Source organism: Hesperophylax consimilis, chromosome 1, assembly GCF_061612785.1.
Source record: "Hesperophylax consimilis isolate HC1 chromosome 1, BYU_Hcon_1.0, whole genome shotgun sequence".
NCBI lineage: Eukaryota > Metazoa > Arthropoda > Insecta > Trichoptera > Limnephilidae > Hesperophylax > Hesperophylax consimilis.
In genome coordinates this window covers 40,424,130-40,447,511 of record NC_142836.1, presented here as the reverse complement: position 1 = coordinate 40,447,511, position 23,382 = coordinate 40,424,130, and the positions used below count along the sequence as shown (strand labels likewise).

The 23,382-nt window shown below is 33.9% G+C and overlaps 3 protein-coding genes across 3 annotated transcripts; 1 reads left to right on the top strand and 2 right to left on the bottom strand.

The window, feature by feature from the left end:
- Rheb (Ras homolog enriched in brain) lies at nucleotides 1–11,032 on the bottom strand. Its single transcript, XM_089633935.1, has 5 exons — nucleotides 10,869–11,032; nucleotides 10,711–10,782; nucleotides 9,722–9,929; nucleotides 7,039–7,168; nucleotides 1–5,958 (listed from the first exon to the last, which is right to left on the bottom strand). Exons 1-5 carry the CDS (start codon nucleotides 10,915–10,917, stop codon nucleotides 5,869–5,871), a joined length of 549 nt encoding a protein of 182 aa, XP_089490061.1. The 5' UTR covers nucleotides 10,918–11,032; the 3' UTR covers nucleotides 1–5,868.
- A 2,503-nt stretch (nucleotides 11,033–13,535) lies between these two features.
- Nucleotides 13,536–17,271, top strand: LOC149426886 (small glutamine-rich tetratricopeptide repeat-containing protein beta-like). Its single transcript, XM_089633879.1, has one exon. It carries the CDS (start codon nucleotides 13,679–13,681, stop codon nucleotides 14,576–14,578), a length of 900 nt encoding a protein of 299 aa, XP_089490005.1. The 5' UTR covers nucleotides 13,536–13,678; the 3' UTR covers nucleotides 14,579–17,271.
- A 5-nt stretch (nucleotides 17,272–17,276) lies between these two features.
- Nucleotides 17,277–22,086, bottom strand: Vta1 (vesicle trafficking 1). Its single transcript, XM_089633868.1, has 4 exons — nucleotides 21,746–22,086; nucleotides 19,596–19,746; nucleotides 19,306–19,463; nucleotides 17,277–19,167 (listed from the first exon to the last, which is right to left on the bottom strand). The coding sequence occupies exons 1-4, from the start codon at nucleotides 21,924–21,926 to the stop codon at nucleotides 18,713–18,715; spliced, it is 945 nt and encodes a 314-aa protein (XP_089489994.1). The 5' UTR covers nucleotides 21,927–22,086; the 3' UTR covers nucleotides 17,277–18,712.
- Nucleotides 22,087–23,382: the final 1,296 nt, after the last annotated feature.

Genomic DNA, 23,382 nt, shown 5'->3' with positions numbered 1-23,382 from the left:
CCATTTTTTAAACTTTTTTATGTTTGAATTTAAAAATTTATATACATTATATTTCATCACCTTTCAAAAACAGTTTTTAGTTTTTGGATACGTTCAAGAAAATCCCATTTATTTAGATTTTATTGAAAAGCGGAGATACACACAAATTCTCCGACTTGCTGACAGCTTCTTTAACAAATACATCGGTCAATATGTCGGAGGGCTGAACGGTTATAAAAAGTAGAATGAGATAACAAAGTGAATGAGAAAATGTTTTTTTAATTTATTTAGGTGCGCAGTTTCCACTTAAGAAATTCCTACATTCATTTGCAACAATACTGCTTTTCAAATTTTGAAAGTGAGGAAGTTAGAAATTAAAATTCGGAGATAATATTTTGTCAGTAAAAAAAATATAGTTTCGAGTTTTGCAAATTAAATAATCCAATAAAAATATCGATATTTATTCTTTTATCTGCTGGGGAATCTAAATAACTCTCCCAGTGCAATAAAAATCCAATCTCAGATCCTAAGGAATGTTTGTAAGCGGACATGTTTTCATTCCAAACTTAATAATAGGAATAAATAAATAATAAATTAATGACCGATTTATGTGGGTCGGAATATTGGTCAGAATCTCTGTGAAAATTAATAAGAAATCATCTGTTGGTTAGTGTACATAATATAACATGAGTGTTAGTTAGCAAGATAAGATTACATTTTAATGAAAAAAAAAATAATGAGGTCAGTAATCTATTCATGTGAGATTCTTGGCAGTACACCAACCCACTTTATTCGGGCCAATGAGATTGAAAATTAACCACTTTTATTTTTTGAACTCTCGTACAACAATTATTAGAAACACACAATCCCCTTAGAACTAATCTCGTTTGAAGTTTTTTGTAGAAATGTAAAAAAATCATAAAATATCTTACAGCACTCGTGAACATTTGATTACATATTATTATTAAATGGAACTTATGGAATCACACAGAATCTAATAGCTGTAAGAAGCAGTACATAAACATAAAGCTGTGGTTTATTCTAATTTATTTTATATGGTTTTTGCAAATGAAAAATCATCCCAAATTTTTTCTTTAAATGCTACTCATTACTATCAGGCACTAGAGTTGGTGCAACGCAGGAATGAATTCGTTTTTCAAATTAACATCATCTCTCTGAATTATGAAATAGGCATGCCATTAAAATAAACAGTGGTCAATGACAATTGACTCTGTCGATGGCGGATATATGGTGAAAGAACAGTCCCTGAAGGTATTGCTATCTCCGTTCCAGTAACTATTCCCGTTCCAAACAAAAATGTGTTTCAATAAATCAATATTTAAAAACATAAAACACATTACACCTTGATCACATTTGTTTTTACCATCTTATAAAATTAATACAGAATACATATTATAAGCCTAAACAAAATTATACCTAAGAACATACCATCAATTTTGTGAGGAAACTTAAATATCATCAATGCGAATCCATCGGCAGTGCGTGTGTCATTTTTGGCGATAAAACATGTATTTACAAAAAATAATACTATGTGACATTAACCCTTATAATACCCTTGACCTGATATGTCGGCGTTTACAGAATCATCAACAATACCCTGAGGTATACGTCGGCTTTTTGAAAAGTCATATTTACCACCAAACTTTGTGTGTGTTTCTCAAAGAATTACAAAAGAAATCAATACAATTTTAATGTTTTAAAATGCTAAAAATATAAAAGAAAGCACTAAAATTATATAATAAATATTTTTAAAACATATATATTTAAGGGTATTTCTGCCTAACCTATTTAAAATTCAAAGGGTATGGGTATTAAGAGGGTTAAACAACAGAAACTGCGTTAAGAGCAGCCGCAGTTGATCGAACGACAGTTAAAATCGGTTGCTTAATCAGTATGACAACCTACGCGTGGCGCACACCCCACAAAGAGTTTGATGGGCTGCCCGATTTCCTTTCAAATTATGTAAAACCATCAGCTGATCTTCATCTGAGTAAACTGTTCAAGCAGCGATGCTCTCAGATGTATCCTCCTTTGCTATTGCTATGCGTTGTGTAGCAATCGGATATTGGATAGTGTGCGCATCTGCCACCAATCAAACAGTTTCATCTGCGTAATGTGCGAGGATGTAGCCCAATCCGTTATCAACTGTTGGCCGATCGTGTAGTCTGAAATCTAAAGGGTGATAATTGGTTGTTTCACTGAAATTACAATTGGAATCTCAGTCAGGGTTGAGATAGGTGCTTGTCTTTCACATTCTGAGGGCGTTGGAGATTTGTACTTGTAATGATATTATTTCTACCGATGACGCGGTGATGTGACACGCTTATCACGTGATGGATTGCAGGGACCAAAGATATTAGAAGAACGAGATATGCTATGTTGGCCGCCGGACCGTAGGCGGAGTACTACCTAATTAGGGTACTTTGAATACTATCGGACGTGTACGCACAGAAATCTGTTCTATGTATTAGTGCGGATACCTTAGCGTAAGCGAAGGTGTGCAGTAGTATTGGTGAACAAAACCGGCGACACTGGGCAAAACAATTCCACACAGAATGAACTGCTCATAGCACATCTCGTTCTTCTAATATCTTTGGCAGGGACGATATCCAATACACACTATTTGAAAAACTTAAAATTTTAATGGTAGCCATTGCAAAAGTGTTTCAAACTATGTACATCATATTTTGTTAACTGTCAAATCGACGATCAGCGCCAATTTCAATTTTTGACATTTGAACGGTCCCCGATGTCAAACCGTTTCAGCTATTAATCAAATTGTGATCAGAAGCAGAAACTGACTGAGAATCAGAGACTGTTTAAATATGAAAAATTCCAAATGGAACTGTTCGTTAATTTGATGTAGCTTGAAACACTACAAGATTGAAGTTCATCCATAGACACTTAAATTAATAGACAAGCCAGTTAGAGAAAGGGGAGTAAACCAACTGGCACGTAGAGAGGAAGGCAGCTAGGCTGTCCCACTTTCAGTGATTTGTCAATAAATAAATGAATCTGACAGTATACAGGCAACTTGCATTATAAAATCATCATTTGAACCTCGAAATTAAAAATTACAAGTCCTTTTCACAATTGATGGCTGCGTAAAAACTTAACTACATATCCCAAATCGGGTAAATAATAGTTAGGGCTTGTTCTGAAAATTTAATTTTGCTACACCATTTAGTTAGATACTTTTACAAATGCGTTATAATTTACCCACCTCACTCAATTTGAGCGTCGCTACGCCGGGGGATCTGTTTAAGAAGGATCATTCAGATCCTGTGCAGAAAAGTCAAATTTTAAAACCTTTGCCTTACTTTGCTTTCCTGCCCATGGTCTGGTTATTTCAATGTGCGCTCTTCTGTGGTCAATGTACGACTGATGTCGTAGTTTATTTATAGCATTCTTGAACCCCCCTGGTGTCAAAAATATGGTCAAGTGGTTTACCTCCAGCTGATTGATATTTCATGCTTGGGCAAGTCTATTAATTTGGATGTCTATGTGTTCAACACTGCAACTGCACATTAATTTTTTTTTAACAATATTGTTACAAATGCATACATAACAATATAACAAATGCAGCCTTAATGGCCATGTGAACACAAAAGAAAAACATTAGTATGTACAAAATGTGTTTCATTAATATCTAAAGTCAATAATAAAAATAAATAATTCTTAGTTTGCACATCTATTGGCTGAAAATTAGCTTGCATGTGTTCACATAACCTCACACGAGGCTGAAAAAATAGCTTTCAGAATGATTTAATTTGGAATACATATAATGAAAACTTTAGTCATCTATGAGTAGTTCAAAGGCTCTTTGAAAAAATACTTGAATAACACACATGGGTCGTTCTCCCGAATGTGTTCACGCGTGTTTTCATGTTAAATATTTACTATATTATTGGCATAAGTGGCAAGTTGTGGCATTACTGAAGAACTAAGTTTAAAGTATCATTTGAAAATCGTAAAATTTCCAAAAGCAGTCAAAATATTGATTATATCGGAAAGTTTTAAAGATTTTCAAATGAAACTTTAAACTTAGTTAGTTCTTTAGTAATGCCAAAACTTAAAGCCACTTATGCTAGTAATATAGTAAATATTTAACATGAAAATAGCGCAAACACTTTTTGACCTGCTCAGGGGAATGACCTACATACTAAAGTATGATTATGAACAAACAAACCATTATTCAACACGGATATGTAAATGACTAAAAGAAATCTATATTTACAATCACATTATGCTTCCCTAGGAGGGAAATGCAGAAAGATATTAACCTTTTGGCTGCGTTAACTAGCTCATACCAAAGTTGCCGTAACAAGGGTTGATACAGCCGCTTATCACAGTCAAAAGGTTAAATCATGGTCATGAGTTTTCTGATATACATACATACATTGGGAGACGAAAGAGGTACAATGAGATTTTGAGAGAAAAACGTGACAAGTGACAAAATTTTTATACATTATTTAAGCATCAAGCTCGCATTGACATCATCATGAATATTGTACATTGTCCACAGCAGACCTTATTTTTTTAAATTAAAAGTTAAACTATACACAATATTCTGAAATAATTTCTGACTTAATAATAAACTTAAGGTAAGGTACGATGTATCATACTATTAAAAAAGTTTGTAGATAAAAAAAGATTTTTTGAATCTCAAAACAATATTCTTCCCACTGAGTTAGAACCTAATTAAAAATATGTAATAATATTAGATTAGTACACTAGACAGGCTGGTCCATTTAGTATGCTTATATAATTTGCACAACAATTAATATAATTTTACAAAAGTAAACAATAACGTAAGGTATATTTAAAATTTTAATTAAATAAATAAAATAAAACAAGAAACAAGTAGTAAAGTTGGCAGAACAAAATTATGGTTTATCTGACCAAGTACACATACAAAATTATTAAGCCTTTTTATTAACTGTTAAAAATGTCGCTGTTTATTTTATATTATGTGTATAAAACCCAGACAGAGTTACAGGTGACACATAATGATTGTTGTTGACATTTTGCAATCAAACCACGAACAATGAAAGACAAACTATTTCATTGCTCAGTAATCAAAGGGCCGAACAACCTGTAATGTTCTTTGCCAGCGATGGTCACTATGGAATATATATAAATGACTAATGCTGTATGGCGCTCTAGTCATTTTCCACCGTCATTATATAAATACATAATTGATAATTTGTTAAGCATTGCTTGCTAGTGTATTAAATCTATTTAAAAAAACCTTATAAAACAAGTGAAGTACGTACATGGATAACAGAATCTCTAATCTCTATGATATAATTATTTTAGATTCTGGCTGCAGACATTGGATGTTGGGGGGGCAAATAAAAGATGCCAATGGTCGTACGACGGAGGGTTCATTCTGATTATCCGCTACAGCCAATGGCACTTTATCAAAGATGTCCAACTGTGCATATGCTCTTGTCAAAATAATAAGCTCAAAAATAGTGAAAAATCACAACAATTGAGAAAAGAGGTACTGATTTTACAATGTGAATATTTAGCATTTTCATCTACAATTTATTCAAAATGAAAAGCAATTTTACACTTACGTTATTAATTGAGGACTAGAAAACATGGTTCATTCAAATATACTCACAAAAAATGTTGAGTTTTATAAAGCTTTAATAATTGAGTTTACCCGTCCCTTATTACACACATATTATATACAAATGTATGAATTTACCACGTAGCTCTATTGCACTGAAACAAAATGAAAACTCCGATCAACATCAAATTATGCTTAAAGCAAATTAACATTACGCAGTTATTGCTTTTTGGCTGTTGATTAAATTAAAAACTTAATTCTGCTACTTTTTGAAGAATGTCGACACAAACTCAGCAAACGACACATCCATTTTTTTCTTGAATATTACCATCCGCTCGCTCTATTTCAACTAGCATCGCGTGGAATATATCGGAAACAGACTGAAAACAACAAAAAACAATTATTACTAGAATGTTGAATAAAATTAATGTAACCTAAGAAACTGTGTATATTTATATTTATAAAATATAAATGGGTTAGAAATTATCCACACATTATAGATATTACAAAAAAGACTAATACAAGAACTGAAATGGGCAGGCCAAGATGCAAGGAAAAATAATGAATTTGTTGGTGCAAGATGGAGCAAATAAAATGATTCCAATGGCTAAAAATGGCAGGTTCTCGCCCAGAACAGGAAATAGAGAAAACAAAAGAATGAGATCGATAAAAATTACCGAATATAATTAGGTCTCAATAAATTGGTAGAGTGTTGGTCCCGGAAGGACTAGAACAGAGGTTCCCAAAGTGGTCTATATCGGCTTGCTGGGGTTTATGTCAGCGAGAAATTTGGGGGTCCACGAGATTCAAATGGGGGTACATAAGAGCGGACCCCCATTTACCTCAACTCAATATTTAGGAGTTCCGTAAATGACACAATACACCTAACACAAATAACACAGTTTACGCAATACTAATAATAGACTAAGAAATTACTTATTTGATATTTGTATGTTTATATATCGTAAAGTTGTTTATTGAGGTATATAAATAGAGTCTACGTTCCTTTTCTCGTCAGAATTAATATATTGAACCAAAACATTGCACATTGGAAGCTGCGAATTTTCCTAGTTCCCCAACTTGTTTTTGAAAAACGTCCAGGGTAATAATGACGTTCAACACTTAGATGTACTGAAGGGAATCTTTTTACGAAAAAAATAAATGATTATCACATGGGACGTTAATAGTTTTAGGAAAATTCAATATTCGGCAGGAAGGGAGTCTACGGAAAAAAAAAAATTTGGCAAGTGGTCTACGGGGCAAAAAAGTTTGAGAACCTCTGGACTAGAAGATCCGGGTTCAAATCCAGTTGCAACAGGAGTTTTCATTGAGAGTTGTTATATTATCTTCTTCATTTATTAAATATTACAATGGGGTTTATAAGCATCAATAAGTTATTCCTAATAAATTGAAAATATAAGAAGAATTCGATGATGTAAAAATTTTAAAGCAATTTTTACCTCATTTTTCTTAGCACTCGTTTCAACAAAAGCAGCTTTCCATTTTTCAGCTAAACGCTTCCCTTCCTCGGTGCTTATCTTACGTTCCATGTGTAAATCAGTTTTGTTGCCCACAAGCACAATTGGTACACTGGAACAAGTTCACAACATTTATATCAAGAGCAGTGTTTGTTGTCAACTATGAGTTTGTTGATAATGAGTATAAAAAATGTTCTTTGAATTTAATTTCATCATTGAAATGTATCATCTGACAAAGTATGTAGAAAAAACATGTTGTGTAAGTGAAGTCAGTAGTCATAGATGAGACAATAATTGGTTACTAGCAATGCGCTAGCAGGTGGGTATAGAAAACAGGATCCCCCATCCCATTATTGACACTATTCAAATTATAAACATTGACTTTGACAAAGTCAGAATCCTAACTGCATCACTACGAATAATAGATAATAAAAAGATTTATCTATATGCACATACAAAATGTCTGCTTATACATAGAGATGGCAAAATTTCGTTTTAACTAAAAACGCGAAAAAATATTTATGTTTCGAAATAGGGCATTTATAAGTTTTCTTTGCGTTTCAAGGCATTTGAAAGTGTTTCCAGTGATTTCTATTTCGCGAATTAACGCGAAAAACGTGATTTTGGCCGTATTTCAGCTAAATTATTCTATTTAGAGAAATAAGCGCGAATTTCCCGAAAATACCAGGTATTAAAATAATATGTGAGAATTTCAAAAAATCGATATTTACATTACGATTTTTTATAATTTTGTTTCTATTTTATGTGTAAATATTTAATATTTTTGTACTGTAGGCTAAAATTGCTTTTTGACATTACACAATTTGTACGAAATAAATTACGCCTATTGATGTTAATCGCAATCTGCATTTGTTGTGTTTGTTTTCGACCCGTACTTAGAGTTTCCTTCCTTATTAATTTAATATTAAAATTAATTATTTATAATCTTTCACATGGAAATACTTGCAAATGAAGGTTAAACATATATTTTACCAAAAATACTTAAAATATGCGCTAAAAACATAGACATATAAATATTAGTAGACCTGCCCTAAGTGATTAAAAGCGTATTATTCCCCACTCCCCATACCGGTTCCATTGGAGCCGGCTGGGCTCGCGTATGGCTTCCAGTGAATCTTGAGAATGTGACGTCATCATTCTTGTTCGAACTAGCGTCGAGCTATGGTCGAGGCATTTTATGAAATAACACGGCAAAATAGTGGCTTGTGATATGAAAACTTGTAAAAATAGATGTGAAAAAGAGAATAAACCCAATTGTCGTATTACATTCCATATGTAAGCATCATTTTAAGCTTATTCACATCGTATAATATGAATCAGTTGTAGAAACATATACTATTACATCGAGATACATCTGGTCGAATGTAGCGATTCTCAAGTGTGCGCATCGTTGTTACTGGGAAGTAAATTATGAACACTTATAAAAGTGTCTTAACTAAATACGTAAACAAAATATTCGACTCTGAAAATAGAAGAAATTTTTTTTGCCGAATTTGGACTTCGCAAATTTGTTCATAACGTGGCGAGTAATTTGCGCTCCCATGTAAAAATGTCTATTCATTCAAAAGCAGATTTTACTTTTAAGAACTAAATGGTGATATTAAAATGCGAGATGCCTATATACTGTCAGATTGATTTATTGACGAATCACAGTCAGCTTTACCCCCTTCGTTCTTCAACAGTTGATTTTACCCCTCACCTTTAATTTCTAGTCTATATATTCTTATGTCTGCGGCTAAAAACATTCAGGAAATACATTTTTTTCTACTTTGCTACAAAACGCTAAATTATGCCTCAAAATACTATAAAACGCTAAATTTCCAATTGTTAATGCTAAAAAATCTGAAAATTAATGCTAAATTTTGCCATCTCTACTTATACATAGAAAGTTTGAGAAACACATTAATATTTAATTTCAGGTTAACATAACTGTACTGTTTGTTGAACCATTTAATTTTCACATCTCTTAATCTTTTAATTACTTGTATACCTACTTATATGAATAGCACTGAATAGAGAATGTATTGTCGGTTAAGAGCCACTAGTGGATAGCAAACTTGGTCAATTTGAGTTTTTTATAACCAAGTGTTCTTTACAATGTCATTCTTACCTGACGGTACACTATTAAAAATAAAAAGCCCCCCGTAAGGAGAAATCTACCATGACAAATAGATTGTGGAAAGCGAGCACAGTAGCAACCTTACGATAGAGTACCTTCTATTGGCGGCTCATCGGCCAATAGCGGATGAGTTAACGTGAGGATAGGCGTTATGTCTCCTGCATCGCAATGGACCGAGCTAGCAGGAACCCATTCACTCCGTTCCTGATTGCTGAGATTACGACAGCCCATTTGGTGCTTCCGTGTTTGCTCTCCACCTTCTCAAATATCAAAATTAAATTGTATGTATTACATAATTGATTGTAAATATACCTGCAAGTAACTTTAATAGCGTTCTTATTTAATATAATATCATAATCATTTGTAAAACCCGTATTTAGAATCACGCGAAATAATAATTGTAGCAACGCGGTAGTTCACAATAATTACTGTGGTGTAATGCGGCAATCAGGACAGAATCCCGGACATAAAATTGTAAGAAATGTAATGTAAAAAGCAATAATATTATGAAGATGAATTACTTACTGTACTTTACCGACAATATCCAAGAGCTTGTCATAAATAATTTGTACGATCTGGAAACTTTTACTTGATGTTATGGAATACACAAGGACGTAACCGTGGAAATCCATGCTATACTGTGACGGAAATATACTATACTCATCCTGGCCAGCTGTGTCCACCAGTTTAACTTCATAGTCCGTTGAATGGAGGCGAATGGATTTAGTAAAGGCTGCAAACATTTATAACTGGTTTAATCGAGAAGGGATTTTTGGTAAGATAAATTATTGATAACAATCTTATGCTAGTATTATCTCATCAACACAGGCCAAGATACCAGTAGCATCTCAAGTAGCAATAGCGTAGGTGTCTTGTTTAAATTAATTTGGGAAACAGCCATTGGATAGATTTTTCTTACGAGAACATTAACATTGTAGTAAGCCTTTACAACCTGTTTTCATATCTGGGGACATTTATATATATTTTTCAATTGAAAACTTAACAAGTAATATCTTTATATTAGACAGATATCTCTGATATATTAAATGAAAAGATCTATATAAAAGGCAATTAGTAATCTTATGCAGATAAACAAAAATAATTTTAATTAACTTGACCGAAAGTAATTACAATTGTATGTAAGCCGGTTGGATGAGTAGAACTAAGGCAATAAGCTTTCCAACTGATACTGTACATACTTTGTTCAATATTTTGAAACATGCAATTTATTTTAAAATATATTTATTACAGTAAAATTAACAGTATTTGATAGTAAAATTAACAAAGCCGTAGGACGAGAGTTTTGAAATACCATGATAATCTGTCAAAGCAATAATTTATTACCGACTATAATATTGTGTTTGTGAAAACGAAGACATTAGGAAAATTCCTAATTAATGTAATTTAGCTAGACTTAACAAGTACACATTTTTATTATATAGATTTAACACATAGATAATATTTTACAGGGTCACCCAAGCAATTGAGACAAAGATATTTGTTGATGAACTTACTATTTTCTATCGTAGGGTCATATGAGTCTACAAACTGTCCTTCCACGAATTGTATGATCAGAGAAGATTTTCCTGTATAATCAGAATGTCATCGGTTCATACAAAATTAAGAATACAAAATAGTTTTATGTGTTTCAAGGTAAGTCAATGGAACTAACCTACGGATCTGTAACCCATCATCGCGATTTTTCGTTGTTTTGAAGGCATATTGAATGTTAAAAATTACTGATATCGGTAAGATAAATTAACAATTAAATAAATGTTAGAAAACTTTTAATTCACAATATTCGCAGCGAGCAGCGACATCCACATATTTCATAGAAAAAATTTGATAGCACAAAAATGAAAAAAAAAATTGAAAGAGAGGTGTTAATCGATATCGAATCATGCCAAAATTATCGATACTGACGTGAATAGTAACCTACTTGAGGTGAACTTTATTTGTGAACCTATGAGAAATTGTTTTTCGTTTCCCGAAATAAATTGCAAAAAATGCTCTTCTACTTTAAAAAATTATTGCTTAGTAATAATTTTCCAAAATCAGTTTTTGATGTGAAACATCTTTCGCGTGCCCAGGGATTAAAACTGGCTCAGGAAGTGAAACTGAAGACGGAACAACGTTCTTGCATGGATGATTTTAAACTTGTAATATATATAAATATTTTTTTTTATTTGGTACAATATTTTTTACATTGCAAAGTTTTCCAGTAATCTATATTTTAATAATAATAAAATAATTCTTTTATTACCAAAAATATAAAGGCTTGCTTACTCATTTTTATTTCCTTCAATAAAAATATGAATTTCGATTTTTCACATCTGCCAGGCGTCCTATGACCAGTGATGTAGCTATAGCAGTCACATGGGGGGGGGAGGGGGATTTATTACAAAGTTTTTTGAGAACTCTACTTACCACAGCTTATTATTTACACCACACTGATAAAATAGATGGTGCAAGTAATATTACTGTATTTTCCAGATATGTAATCTACGAGTACTCTTGTCTTTTTCTTGTATGCAATACTGAGGCCAATAGGGGGAGAATGGATTTTACACCCATAACCCTTACTAATATACACCCTTGCCCGTAACGGCTATTTAAAAAAATATAAACCCATATAATAATAACTAACCTACTGATCAAAATTCAATGCAGAGATGTAGAAAAGCACACTTTTTATATGCAAATATATAGGTGTAACAGCACCAGAGATGTGCAAAATGGGTACCCAAAACCATTTGAAATGCAAAATGGAAATGGGTCAAAACTTTTCCATTTGAAAATGCAAAATGCAAAATGGTTTTTAGAAAAGCATTTCAAATGCAAAATGCAAAATACCTATTTTCAAAATGCATTGAAAATGCAAAATGGTTTCTCAGGTCAAACAATTAAAATAATTATAGAATTTTTAAACAATTTTGTCATTTAATAATGGACATCGATGTAGAACAAACATATTACATGATGGTAAATCCAAAAACACCACGACTACAGATTATGAAACCACAACAAAATTGCGCGGGACTAATGTTGCCAACGTTAAAACATAGAAACTGCTATCTAACATTTAATATTACAGCGTCATGGCCATGTTCAGTATTTGAATCAGTATTTTTTGTAATGGTATCACTTAATTGCCAGGACTCCTACCAGGGAGCAACTTAACAAATGTAAATTATCTCTCATAGCGAGGTTGAGGACTGACTGATATTTGGGGCTTATGAAAAAAATATTAGTGGAGAAAGTAGAAAGAATGTTGCAAAAAAGCATTTAAAATGGAAAATGCTTTGAGAAAAGCATTTAAAATGCAAAATGCAAAATGGTTTTTAGAAAAGCATTTAAAATGCAAAATGGAAAATACCCATTTTGCATTTTGCATTTCCATTTGAAATGGATTTATTTGAAATAAAGCACATCTCTGAACAGCACATACTCGAAGGATTTTAAACGGCGATTCCTGAGCATATTGGAGTTAAAAACGTAGATGTTGTTTTGCTGTTCACGTGGTACACGCTCCGTCTCGTTCCAGCAGCTCGGTAACAGACGAGACAGTACGTGTATCATATGATCCGTCGCAATCGTATGTGTAGCAGTGTGATATATATTTTTGTTTTTAATTTTAAAAAAGCATCGAACAGCAAAATGACACCTACCTTTTTACTCCAAACGATAAGAATAGCTGGCTAAAATCTAATTACGTGCAGTTACACCCTGCTTAATACACATACATTTTAAATATTAAATTTCTTTTTAAGAAGAAAAAAAAAGGTTTTCGGGGTAAGTAAAATATATATTTTATTTTATATGAATAAAATTTGTAAAAACGGTAATTTATTTTTATATTTTATTATTGAAGATGACAAAAGTTCACAGGAAATTAAGAGGTGGGTTGTTCGAAGATGAGAGAAGAACCTATACGATCGCGGGTGTAGAAAATTTGTTTCATGAATGAACGAAGGGGCACATTCTGTAGTGTTCACACCGTTGGGTAAGTTTTTAGATTCTCACGGCCAAAAGCATTTTTGTTGTTTGTTTTTGGGGTGTTATGCACACATCTTCGGATCTACCGGATCTGCCCTGATGATGGACACTGCAACGCTGTCCGAAACGTCGGCTAAAGAAGGAGTTAGCGCAACATGGCATAACACCCCAAAAACAAACAACAAAAATTCACACCGTTGGTTTTGGTTGGACAGCTCAGAAAAACACGGTTGAGGCCGTCCTCCAAACTCCAAGTAGCTAACTGGATTTTTTACTAAAATGCACTCATCAATCCCCTGGTTTATTTATGCCCATACCCATTTCTCATAGATTAAATATTTGAGAAGATATTCCAATTTCCGTCATCATTGTGAATATTCGCAGATTTGATTGGCGGCTCCTCTACCGTGCTTTTATATCTAAAGTTTTACAAAAAGTAATTAGAGTTTGAAGTTAATATTGATTGAGGATAATTTTCAGTTAAACATGTCGGAAACTAAGCGCCTCGTAGCGAGTATCGTGACATTTTTGCGAACTCAATTGGAGGCCGGCCTATCCAACACAGATGCGTACGAAAGTCTGGAGGTAGGAATCCAATGCTTGGAATCTGCGTTTGAACTGAAACCAGAAGATACACAAGCTACCATTGACCTCTTGGAGATGTTTAAAAAAAACGATCCAAGTGCAGTTTGCAACGATGTCACAGATGAAGCAAAGGAACAGGCCGAGGCCTTGAAGAATGAAGGAAACACCTTAATGAAGGCTGAGAAGTACGCAGAAGCTTTGGAGAAATATACGCAAGCCATCGCCTTGCATAAAAATAACTCCATATTTTACTGTAATAGAGCTGCTTCGCATTTTTATTTACTCAATGATGAACAAGCCATTAAAGATTGCAACACAGCAATTTCGTTGAACCCCAGATACGCCAGAGCTTATGGACGCCTCGGGCTATCTCTAACTAAACTAGACAGACACAAGGAAGCGAAACAGGCTTACGAAAAGGCATTGGAATTAGAACCTGAAAATGAAGGGTACAAGAATAATTTGGCTTTATCGATGGAAACACTGGCATCACAGGCTGTAGATATGGGTCCTTCGGGAATGAACTTGGAAGGTCTTCTTCAAAACCCATCTTTGATGAGTGTCGCTACGCAGATGTTAGCCGACCCCGAGATGCAGAACTTGATGTCGGGGCTTCTGGGCAATGTGGGCGGGAATCCGGCCATGAACAACCCGGCCGGCATCAATGCCTTGCTGCAGGCTGGGCAGCAGCTAGCCGCGCATATGCAGCAGGCTAACCCCGACCTCGTGGAGCAACTGCGCAGCCAAATGGGAGGGCCTAACCCGCCCAACCCTCCACAGCCTCCTAAAGATGCTAAATAATACTAGACGCTATTTTTTATCCTTGGGCAGTCAAATCTTTTAATATATTTATAAAACTTAAATCAATTTATAGCTATGTACATTTATGCTCGACAGTTTGACACGATTAAACATGTTGACTTGGAATCAATCATGCTCGTTGTTGCGTCCGCACGCTCGAGCAGCTCGACACATGACGCCATAGATATACCATCAAATTGTAAATTTTTGTCGAACATCGAGTAAGAATTGCTGCCCCCAAATCTTTTTTTTGCATCAAACCGTTCGCTCAATATCAAACAAAAAAGCATAAAGCGATAAGGCACACACGTTGAGACGGTGTTCGAATGAGCTTAAAACCATCGAGCATGAATGAGCATAGGTACATAGCTTAATGATCAATTTTAGTAGTTGAAATCATAAAAAACTTCCAGTCGTAAAAGAGTTTTCAGTGGTTATTTATCATTTATGTGATTAACTGTTTAGAAAATGTTTACTTTTAATTTGGATTTATTATATTCCCATCTATTTTAAGTATTGTACAATTAAATGAGTATTCATTAGGGATTTTTTCAGTAAACATTTTATTGGGACTTTTATTTTCACAAACGTACTTGTATAATTAATTTTCTTTTAATTTAATGTAAATTCCTGATCCATCGGCATGCCACATTGTGGTGGCAGGTTTACCTGCACTACTCGGGCGGACTCAATTACTTATAAAAGTATATCAAAGAAACAATTTCTGTAGGGGTGAAGCAATATTATTTCAGTACATAATTTGATTAGTGCAAATTTTAAAACTGAAAACCGGAATTAATATGCCGATGACTTGAGTAGCTTTTTAACATTTAACCTTCATAATATTTATTTATCACACAGCTCTATTTAATTCAACTACAAAGAGTTAATTGCTCGTCTGCTTTGTTTCGCTATATCTTATTTACTACTAGAATTACCTATCCCTTTTACAACTAATCGACCGAAACATGAAGTAAACTTTCTATCTTTTGAAATATGCATATTAAAGAACAAAATCAACCATCAATGGTGAGTTCAGTTGAAGATACCCAACAAATTTCCCAAAGTCAATTTGAAAAGTTATCCTGTAACTTTACCAGGTTTGGAAATTCGAGGAAGTATTTTCATTGAATGGGGTTGCAGAATGAGTTTTTAGGAAATTAACTCTGCAAAAACGAATCCATTAAGTTTTATCAACCGTTACACAAAACTCTTAATTTTATGTATTGTGAAAGAAAACCAGTGATCGCTCAACATGAAAATCAGTGCAGTATGTCTAGCTGTTTTGGGAAAATAATGTGACGCCTCTAATTGAAATTTGACGGGGTTTTGGTTTTTAGTGGAATAGGATATAAAAAAAACTGAATATTTCATTTGCATTGTCACAATAATAATATTTTAGGTATCGACATTTCAATAAATCATTTATAACCAACACTAAGGACCGGTTGTTTCACAGAATTCAAAAAAAATTCAGTTTTATTAAATAACTGGCTAATAATAATATAATAACAGAACTTGAAAATCAACTTTGAAATTTGATGAATTGTTCAAATAAAATTAAACAACCCTTCCTTAGGGCGGGTTGTTTTGGAGAATTTGAACAATTCATCAAATTTCAACGTTCATTTCCGGGTTCTGTGAAAGTCCTATTCAAGTTCTGTTAATATATCATTATAGGCTATTTGCTTGACAGAACTGAAATAAAAACAGAACTTGAAAAAATCTTTCGCATAACTGGAAACTGAACATTGAAATTTGATGAATTGTTCAAATTCTTCGAAACAACCCGTCCTTAGTAATTTTCATTTTTTTTTCATTCAGATTGCCATAGAGTGCATCATACAGTAATCCTTTCTTAAACTTGTATTCATGCGTGCAGAATATAAGAAATGTCTGATTGCATCATTCTGCTGAATTTCTGATCAGTTTGGTTTTAATTAAAGTGCATTAGTGTTGTCCATTGGAAATTTCATGATTTTTCTTATGATTTTGACTCTTTGGTTTTTTCTATGAACTTTATTTTGCAGAATAACTATAATTAAATTGTTTTTGCATTCAATAATTGTATAGGGATACAAATAAACATTTATTTATGTGGTGCCCTATCTTGTCTGCCTTGTGGTAAGTATGCAATACTGTATTTAAACAGAAAACACAAAAACGTCCAGGCGCTCACAAGCAACTTTAGTTGCGGGCAACAGTTGTGTCACTGAAATAAAATCCATTACGGTTTGAGGAAGTACACGAGGCGACATAACACTAGGGAGATTTTTTTTGAATTTTGAAATAAGTGCGCGCCTGGACTAAGGATGACGGGTTGCCCCGCAGAATTTGAATAATTCATCAAATTTCAAAGTTGATTTTCAAGTTCTGTAAAGGTCCTATTAGTCTTCTGTTATTATATCAATATTGGTCAGTTTTTTCACAAAAGTGAAATGATGAAAGAACTTGAATAGAACCTTCACAGAACCTGAAAATCAACTTTGAAATTTGATGAATTGTTCAAATTTTGTGAAACAACCCGTCCTTATAATATATTTTTTCTCATTGATTTTTATACCAAATATGTTAGAATGTGTTCTTATTAATTTGAAAGACTCGGAATGGGGCTTTACGCATAGTATGGAAGTGACTAAAATACCTAATCTGTAAAATGCGATAGATAAATAAAAGATGTTGTTATATTAAAATGTGTTTTATTGTAAAATAGATAATTATAAATATTTTCTTCCACGCACTCGATAGACCTCATATTGGGTACAATATTATTTTATTTCATAATTCCACCCGCACGCACTGCGATTAAATGCAGCAATTTTGGAATGGCTGAAAACGCCAAACCTCATACAAACACTCACTGCGGCTGGCGTTTTTACTTAATTCTATTTCGTGGTACTGGAATAAAATTAAGCAAAACCGCTGTGTTTAATCGCAGTGCGTGCGGGCAGATAATGCTTATAATTATAATTTAGATTGAACAATTTTTAATTTACACGTAATGTTCTAAATCCAAGCGGCGTTGCGACCAATCTGTTTGCCTATTCATAAACACGAATATAACACATCCATAAAAGTGAATATAAAAGATGACTTTAGTTTGCTGAAATAAAGTATCCACCCATCCAAGATACATATCAATCAATGTGTATTTGGTCTATTAGATTAGTAAAAACATAAATTAATTGCTGTTCGATGAGACTATTTCAGATAAACTAGACAGTTATTATTACACCCGCATCGTAGGTGTTAACTCTGAATGTCTTCCTACGATGAGCATGACAAAAGTCGACTGAACTACTTGAAAGTATAAAAGTAACGTTAACAACTTTGTGGCAAGTCTGACAAACATTCGAGGAGAACGATTGAACGAGAGGATAGAGAGTTATTTACATAGATTTATGTAGCGAGAATATACAAGGTTTCACTAGAAACTAAACAGAATGAAAGACTCCCGATGGGAGATGCAAAACTGAAGGGCGATTTTCTAATCAAAAGGTTGTGTGAGAACTCCTTTATCCACGCTAATCAACTTGTTTCAAAGTATCAGGCAGGGCCGGCCATGAGCCGAACAGCGCCTGGTGCTAGTAAAAGCCTTAAGATCGCTGTGTTAGGTGTTGATATTATCAGCGCCTTGGTTCCTTGGCAAGTTGGTGCCCGTAGCCGACAACTCAAATCGCCAGGCCGGCCCTGGTATCAGGCTGCTGAAATGATCAAGTTTGGTGAAACTGCAACCGTATAATCTACTGACTAGTGATAGATTCAATGAATGCGAACGAAATAACTATTATATAATATGTGGGATGGGTTTTTCAGCTTGCAAGTTGAACTAAAGCCATATGATCACATATGAAAAGATTATTTTAGCAATAACTTTATAGATATATTAATTTCATCTCATCACCATCTAAAAAATATGTGTATGTGCAATATTAATAGGTATATAATAATAAAAGGCATCATTCATTGCACTTATCACAAAATTTCCCGTTGAGACACAATTTATTGGTATCTAAACAAGACATTTAATAATAAACTGATACTACAAGTTATTGTTACGAGAAAAGGTGTATCGCAACGATTATTAAGAACCTACAGCTAAATAATTAAAACAGGAAAGCTTTCGAGAGAAACTTAAGGGGCGGGATCGTGTCCAGTTTGCAAAAGTTGAAGTGCGTTATTCAAATTTGTAATGGCAGTTTTGACATCATCGTAATTCAAGGCACTTCCCGCCCACTTGCAATACTTCTGGGCTTTGGTCATTTGGTCGGCAGTCAGACTGATGGGGTTGGTTGGGGAAAGCGCGCTAGGGTTGACAGTTGGGGTGAATGTGGGGTGAAAGGGTTGGAAGCCACCGGGATTGGTCTCCGGGGACTGGGGGACGGAGGGCAGGATGTTGGGGGAGGGCTGGATGGGCTGGATGGGCTGGAAGGGCTGTTGGGGAGGCCCCGGGAAGGCCTGGAAGCCCATGGTTGGGGGAGGCTTGTCGGAACCTCCTGGTTCAATTAAGTTTACAGTTGGCACATTCGGGTTTTCACCGTAAGGCATTGGATTGCCCTCATTTTCTTCATCATCAGAAACCATTGGACCTAGAAATAAGGAGTAATATTAGTTTTAAAACAAATATTAGATTTATGTATAATAATATTTTCATGCTGAGTGCACATTATTGGAAAAACCATATCTGAAATTGGACAATGATACAAAAATTCTTTTGGGCACATTACCTGATACAGGAGTCTCTCCATTTTTAAGGCAGTTATGAATATAAGCAGCCTTCCATTTGGCATATTTCCTATTTTGGATGACTTCCTCAGTCAGTTCTCCAAAGGTAGCCATCACATCGTAGACCATGCCACTTGTGTAGAATGCCTTTACTACATTCCTAAAATAAATAAATTAAACATGTTCATCAAATACTCCACAAGCTCATATTAATTTGACTCATACTTTGTAAGCTGTAATTAAAATACTGATAGTGATAATAATTATAAAACAAGGCCGAAAAGGTATTTACTTTCCAAAGTTCCCCTCCCGGTCTTGCTTGTCAGCGTACATAAATAGCTTAAGGGCGTAGTTCTCCAGGTGGGCTTGGGCCGCAACCTCATTGGAGATGGCTTCATTGCTTTGCAGGGTCTTCTTTTGCTCTTCAAGCCAATCCATTAAAGCTGAAATTTACAAAGTTTTAACATTTAATGAGAGCTTTAATCACGGAACTATTTATCTTTATGTTTGAATCTAGGCTCACACAATATAATTATGACAAAAGCAGTGAAGATCTCACTTTACCATTGAAAATGTTTTTTTCGATTCTTTTCTAGAAAATTATGTTAACTGAGTCTGACAATTGGGTTAATTTTAGAGTGTGAGGTGCGTAGTAGTATCTGTTAGTACACAAATGTATCATTATTTTCAGTGGTAGTTCTTCACGGGGGTACACTGGGGATGATCCCTACCTGTGAACATTCTCAAAATCTAGTACTAATAGTCAAATCTTTGTCTTTCATTAAAATGAATCAATTCTTCAAATATAAAAACAATTAACATTAAGGCTTGGCACGCACAGCCACTAAACGCAATAGTTTTGGAATAGCTGAAAACGCCAAACTGCGTACATACACACACTGCGGCTGGCGTTTTTACTTAATTCTATTTCAGTACCACCATAAAATAGAATTAAGTAAAAACGCCAGCCGCAGTGAGTGTTTGTATGCAATTTGGCATTTCTGGTTATTCCAAAACTGCTGCGTTTGATCGCAGTATATACTAAGCCTTATAGAAAAATATACCCAAATACAAAAATTTATTTGGGGTAATTTTTACGCTCTAAATTTTAACTTTTGTATGGACAAATTGAAGTCAGCTCCGCATTCCTTATAGCATTCTAACGCATTTAAACCCGAGTGAGAGTGAGTGACTGTCTACAGGTCATGTACTAAAAGTGGGCATAGTATTTTGTGTAGACAGGGGGAAGTTACCGAACCTTTTCCCTTGAAATTCCTATTTTTAAGTGCATTGAGTATGTTTCCTAGGCATTCTGTGAGCCTGTACATGCGCACTTGTATGTGTATTTCAAAGAGTTAGGGTACAGACTTTTAAATTCCCTGGATATTTCTCGTGTTTTGACACCATGTTTAATCTTATTTGCTGAAAGATTCCACAGTAAAGTTGTCGAATTTCGCAGCATACAAAGAGTCTTTAAAAAAACGACACTTGATTTCAACTTAAATATCAAATGGAGACAACTATTTAAGTCAGGGGTTTGAGTAAACATGGACAAAATAGGTTTTCTGGGTGTTGGTTTGGGTTATTTTAATTATTTATGTGTATTTCCTAACCCTCAAACTTAACTTCGATTGAGAAAAAATGGAACTGCATGTTTTACCATTTCCCCACGACATAAATAGTTATTTTTTGTGGTGATTAACTTGAAGCCAAGTGCTATTTATAATTTTTTTGTGTATTATGCGTGCAGCGGAAATTGACCAGTTTATCGATTAGGCTTTAACCTAAATATGGACAAATTATTTAAACAACCCAAACTAACAACCTAATAACCAACCTATTCTGTGTATATGCTTTTCATTATCCCTTAAATAATTGTTTCTTGTACTAATTAAGTTGAAACGAAGCGTTATTTCAATAATTTGGGCATATTTAGAAGAAAGCGGAGTACAGAAATTTTACCAATAACAGTTATATTGTTAGTAATTAGAGGACGAGTGAACAAGTGAGACTACGAATTATCTAAAAAAGCATGTAATTTCTATTTACAATTGCGCAATATCTTGACCTACAGAAATATTAGCAAATAATCAATATGTTCGTAAAGAGATAGTATTTCCATCTCCCCCCATGTGAATAAAAATATAGAGTAATTTGTTAACACGCTTGTAAATGGCTATCATCCCATTCAACGAAAGAGAATTTTCATTTTAATTGAATTGAAAATTAGAATGTTAAAATAAAAAATTTCCCAAATGCAGATAGTTGCTTTTTATAGCAATTAATGTGAATAAAAAGGCTTCATTTTAAAAATAGCGTGTCCAGCGATCCCGAATAATTACCAAATATAGTTGTCCTATATAGTAATTAAGGTGAATCAAAGTCTTCTTTCAAAAAATATTGGTATTAAGCCAGTTACTATAAACCAAAAATTGTTCTTACCCATAAGAAGTTTGGTTTCTTCCGGCGTTTTCTTGGATGTCAACTTCAACCCAACTTGAAGGGCGTGTAGTCGACTCCAATAAGCAACAACTGGGTCTCGGTTGTCATGTTCGCTGGCAGTTTTCAAGTAATGTTGTATTTGTTTCAGGCTCGCCGGACACTCAGGTAAGTTCACTGACATTTTATTTTTTAATGGTGATTAAGACCACCTAAAATGCAGGAAGATAAGAGAGATAATTTCCCTTATAAATTGACGCACAATTTTTGACAACTGACGTCTCTTGAATCTCAGTTCTGTTTTCTATTCTGTTCTGTCTGATTCTGTCGGTGTCGTAATAATATTTCTATGGTTGGAATGTCAAAATGGATAATTATAGTGATGGACAAAATCGAAAATTCCATTTCAAATGATCGACTATTTTCAAACATTGATACAGTGAATCCAGCATGTCTAGAAATGTATTAAATTGGAACTAAATTTTTCATTACTATGGCAACACCGAATTAGTTGCTTTGTCTATGACGTTTCGTATGTCTGTCTGAGTCTGTCATGTTATGGTCATGTTGCTCCGATTTACTGTCTTAAATCCGTGTATGATCCGCTCATTTAATAATTATTTTTTCATTGTTTGCCTGTATATTGTTTGAATTTAATTAAAATGAACAATCCGATACGTAGTGGTGCAAGAGAAGTTATATACAGCGTTTTTCAACGCTGCCTAGCCGAATATCGCGCGAAGATGCTCCTATCTAATTTAGAAGATGTTTACAAACGAACTGCAGAAATGACTGGTACGTAGTATAGTTTTTTTAATAAATTTCATTAGTATTAGAAGATTTATGCCAATTTTCGAGCGATTATAACCGTTACAATCTGATTTGAGGTTATGCTTAACAATCCGAATTTGACATTTCCTTTTGACAGTTCATATGAGGCCACAGGAAAAAGGGAATAACTCAATTAAAAAAAAAAATTTGCAACTTCTTTAAACTCATAGAAAAGTAACTTTTTTCTTAATTTTATCTTTCTTTCTTTCTTTCTAAATGAATATTATCTAGTATGTGTTTTTTTAACTATAATTTTTTTCTATAATACTAATTTTAATGATGTTTTTCACACACAGGAAAATCTGAATCAACGGTAAGACGAATCGTCAAGGAAGGGGAAAAGGCAGACGGAAAATTTGAAACACCGGGAAAACGGAAAATAGGACGCCCTAAAAAAGAGTTGGATGATTTTGATATTTGTGCCATTCGACAAAAAATTCATTTTTTTTACATAGTGCGAAAAGAAGTCCCAACTTTAAGAACATTACTAACTGTACTCAAAGAAGACATTGGATTTGATGGTAGCCGGGAATATTTAAGAAGAATTTTGCATTCCATCGGCTTTGTTTATAAAAAGTGCAAAACAAACAGAAGTGCTCTTATTGAAAAAACAAATATTGCGGCGAAAAGAGAGCATTACTTAAAAATTATCATGGATAACCGAAATTTACCTGAAGAACTGCAAAAAAATATTATTTACTTGGATGAAAGTTATATCCATTCATCCTACAAGCTAAAGAAATGCTGGCAATCTATGGATGTGACAGGAGTTCAACACGATATTTCAAAAGGTAAGCGCTGGATCATTG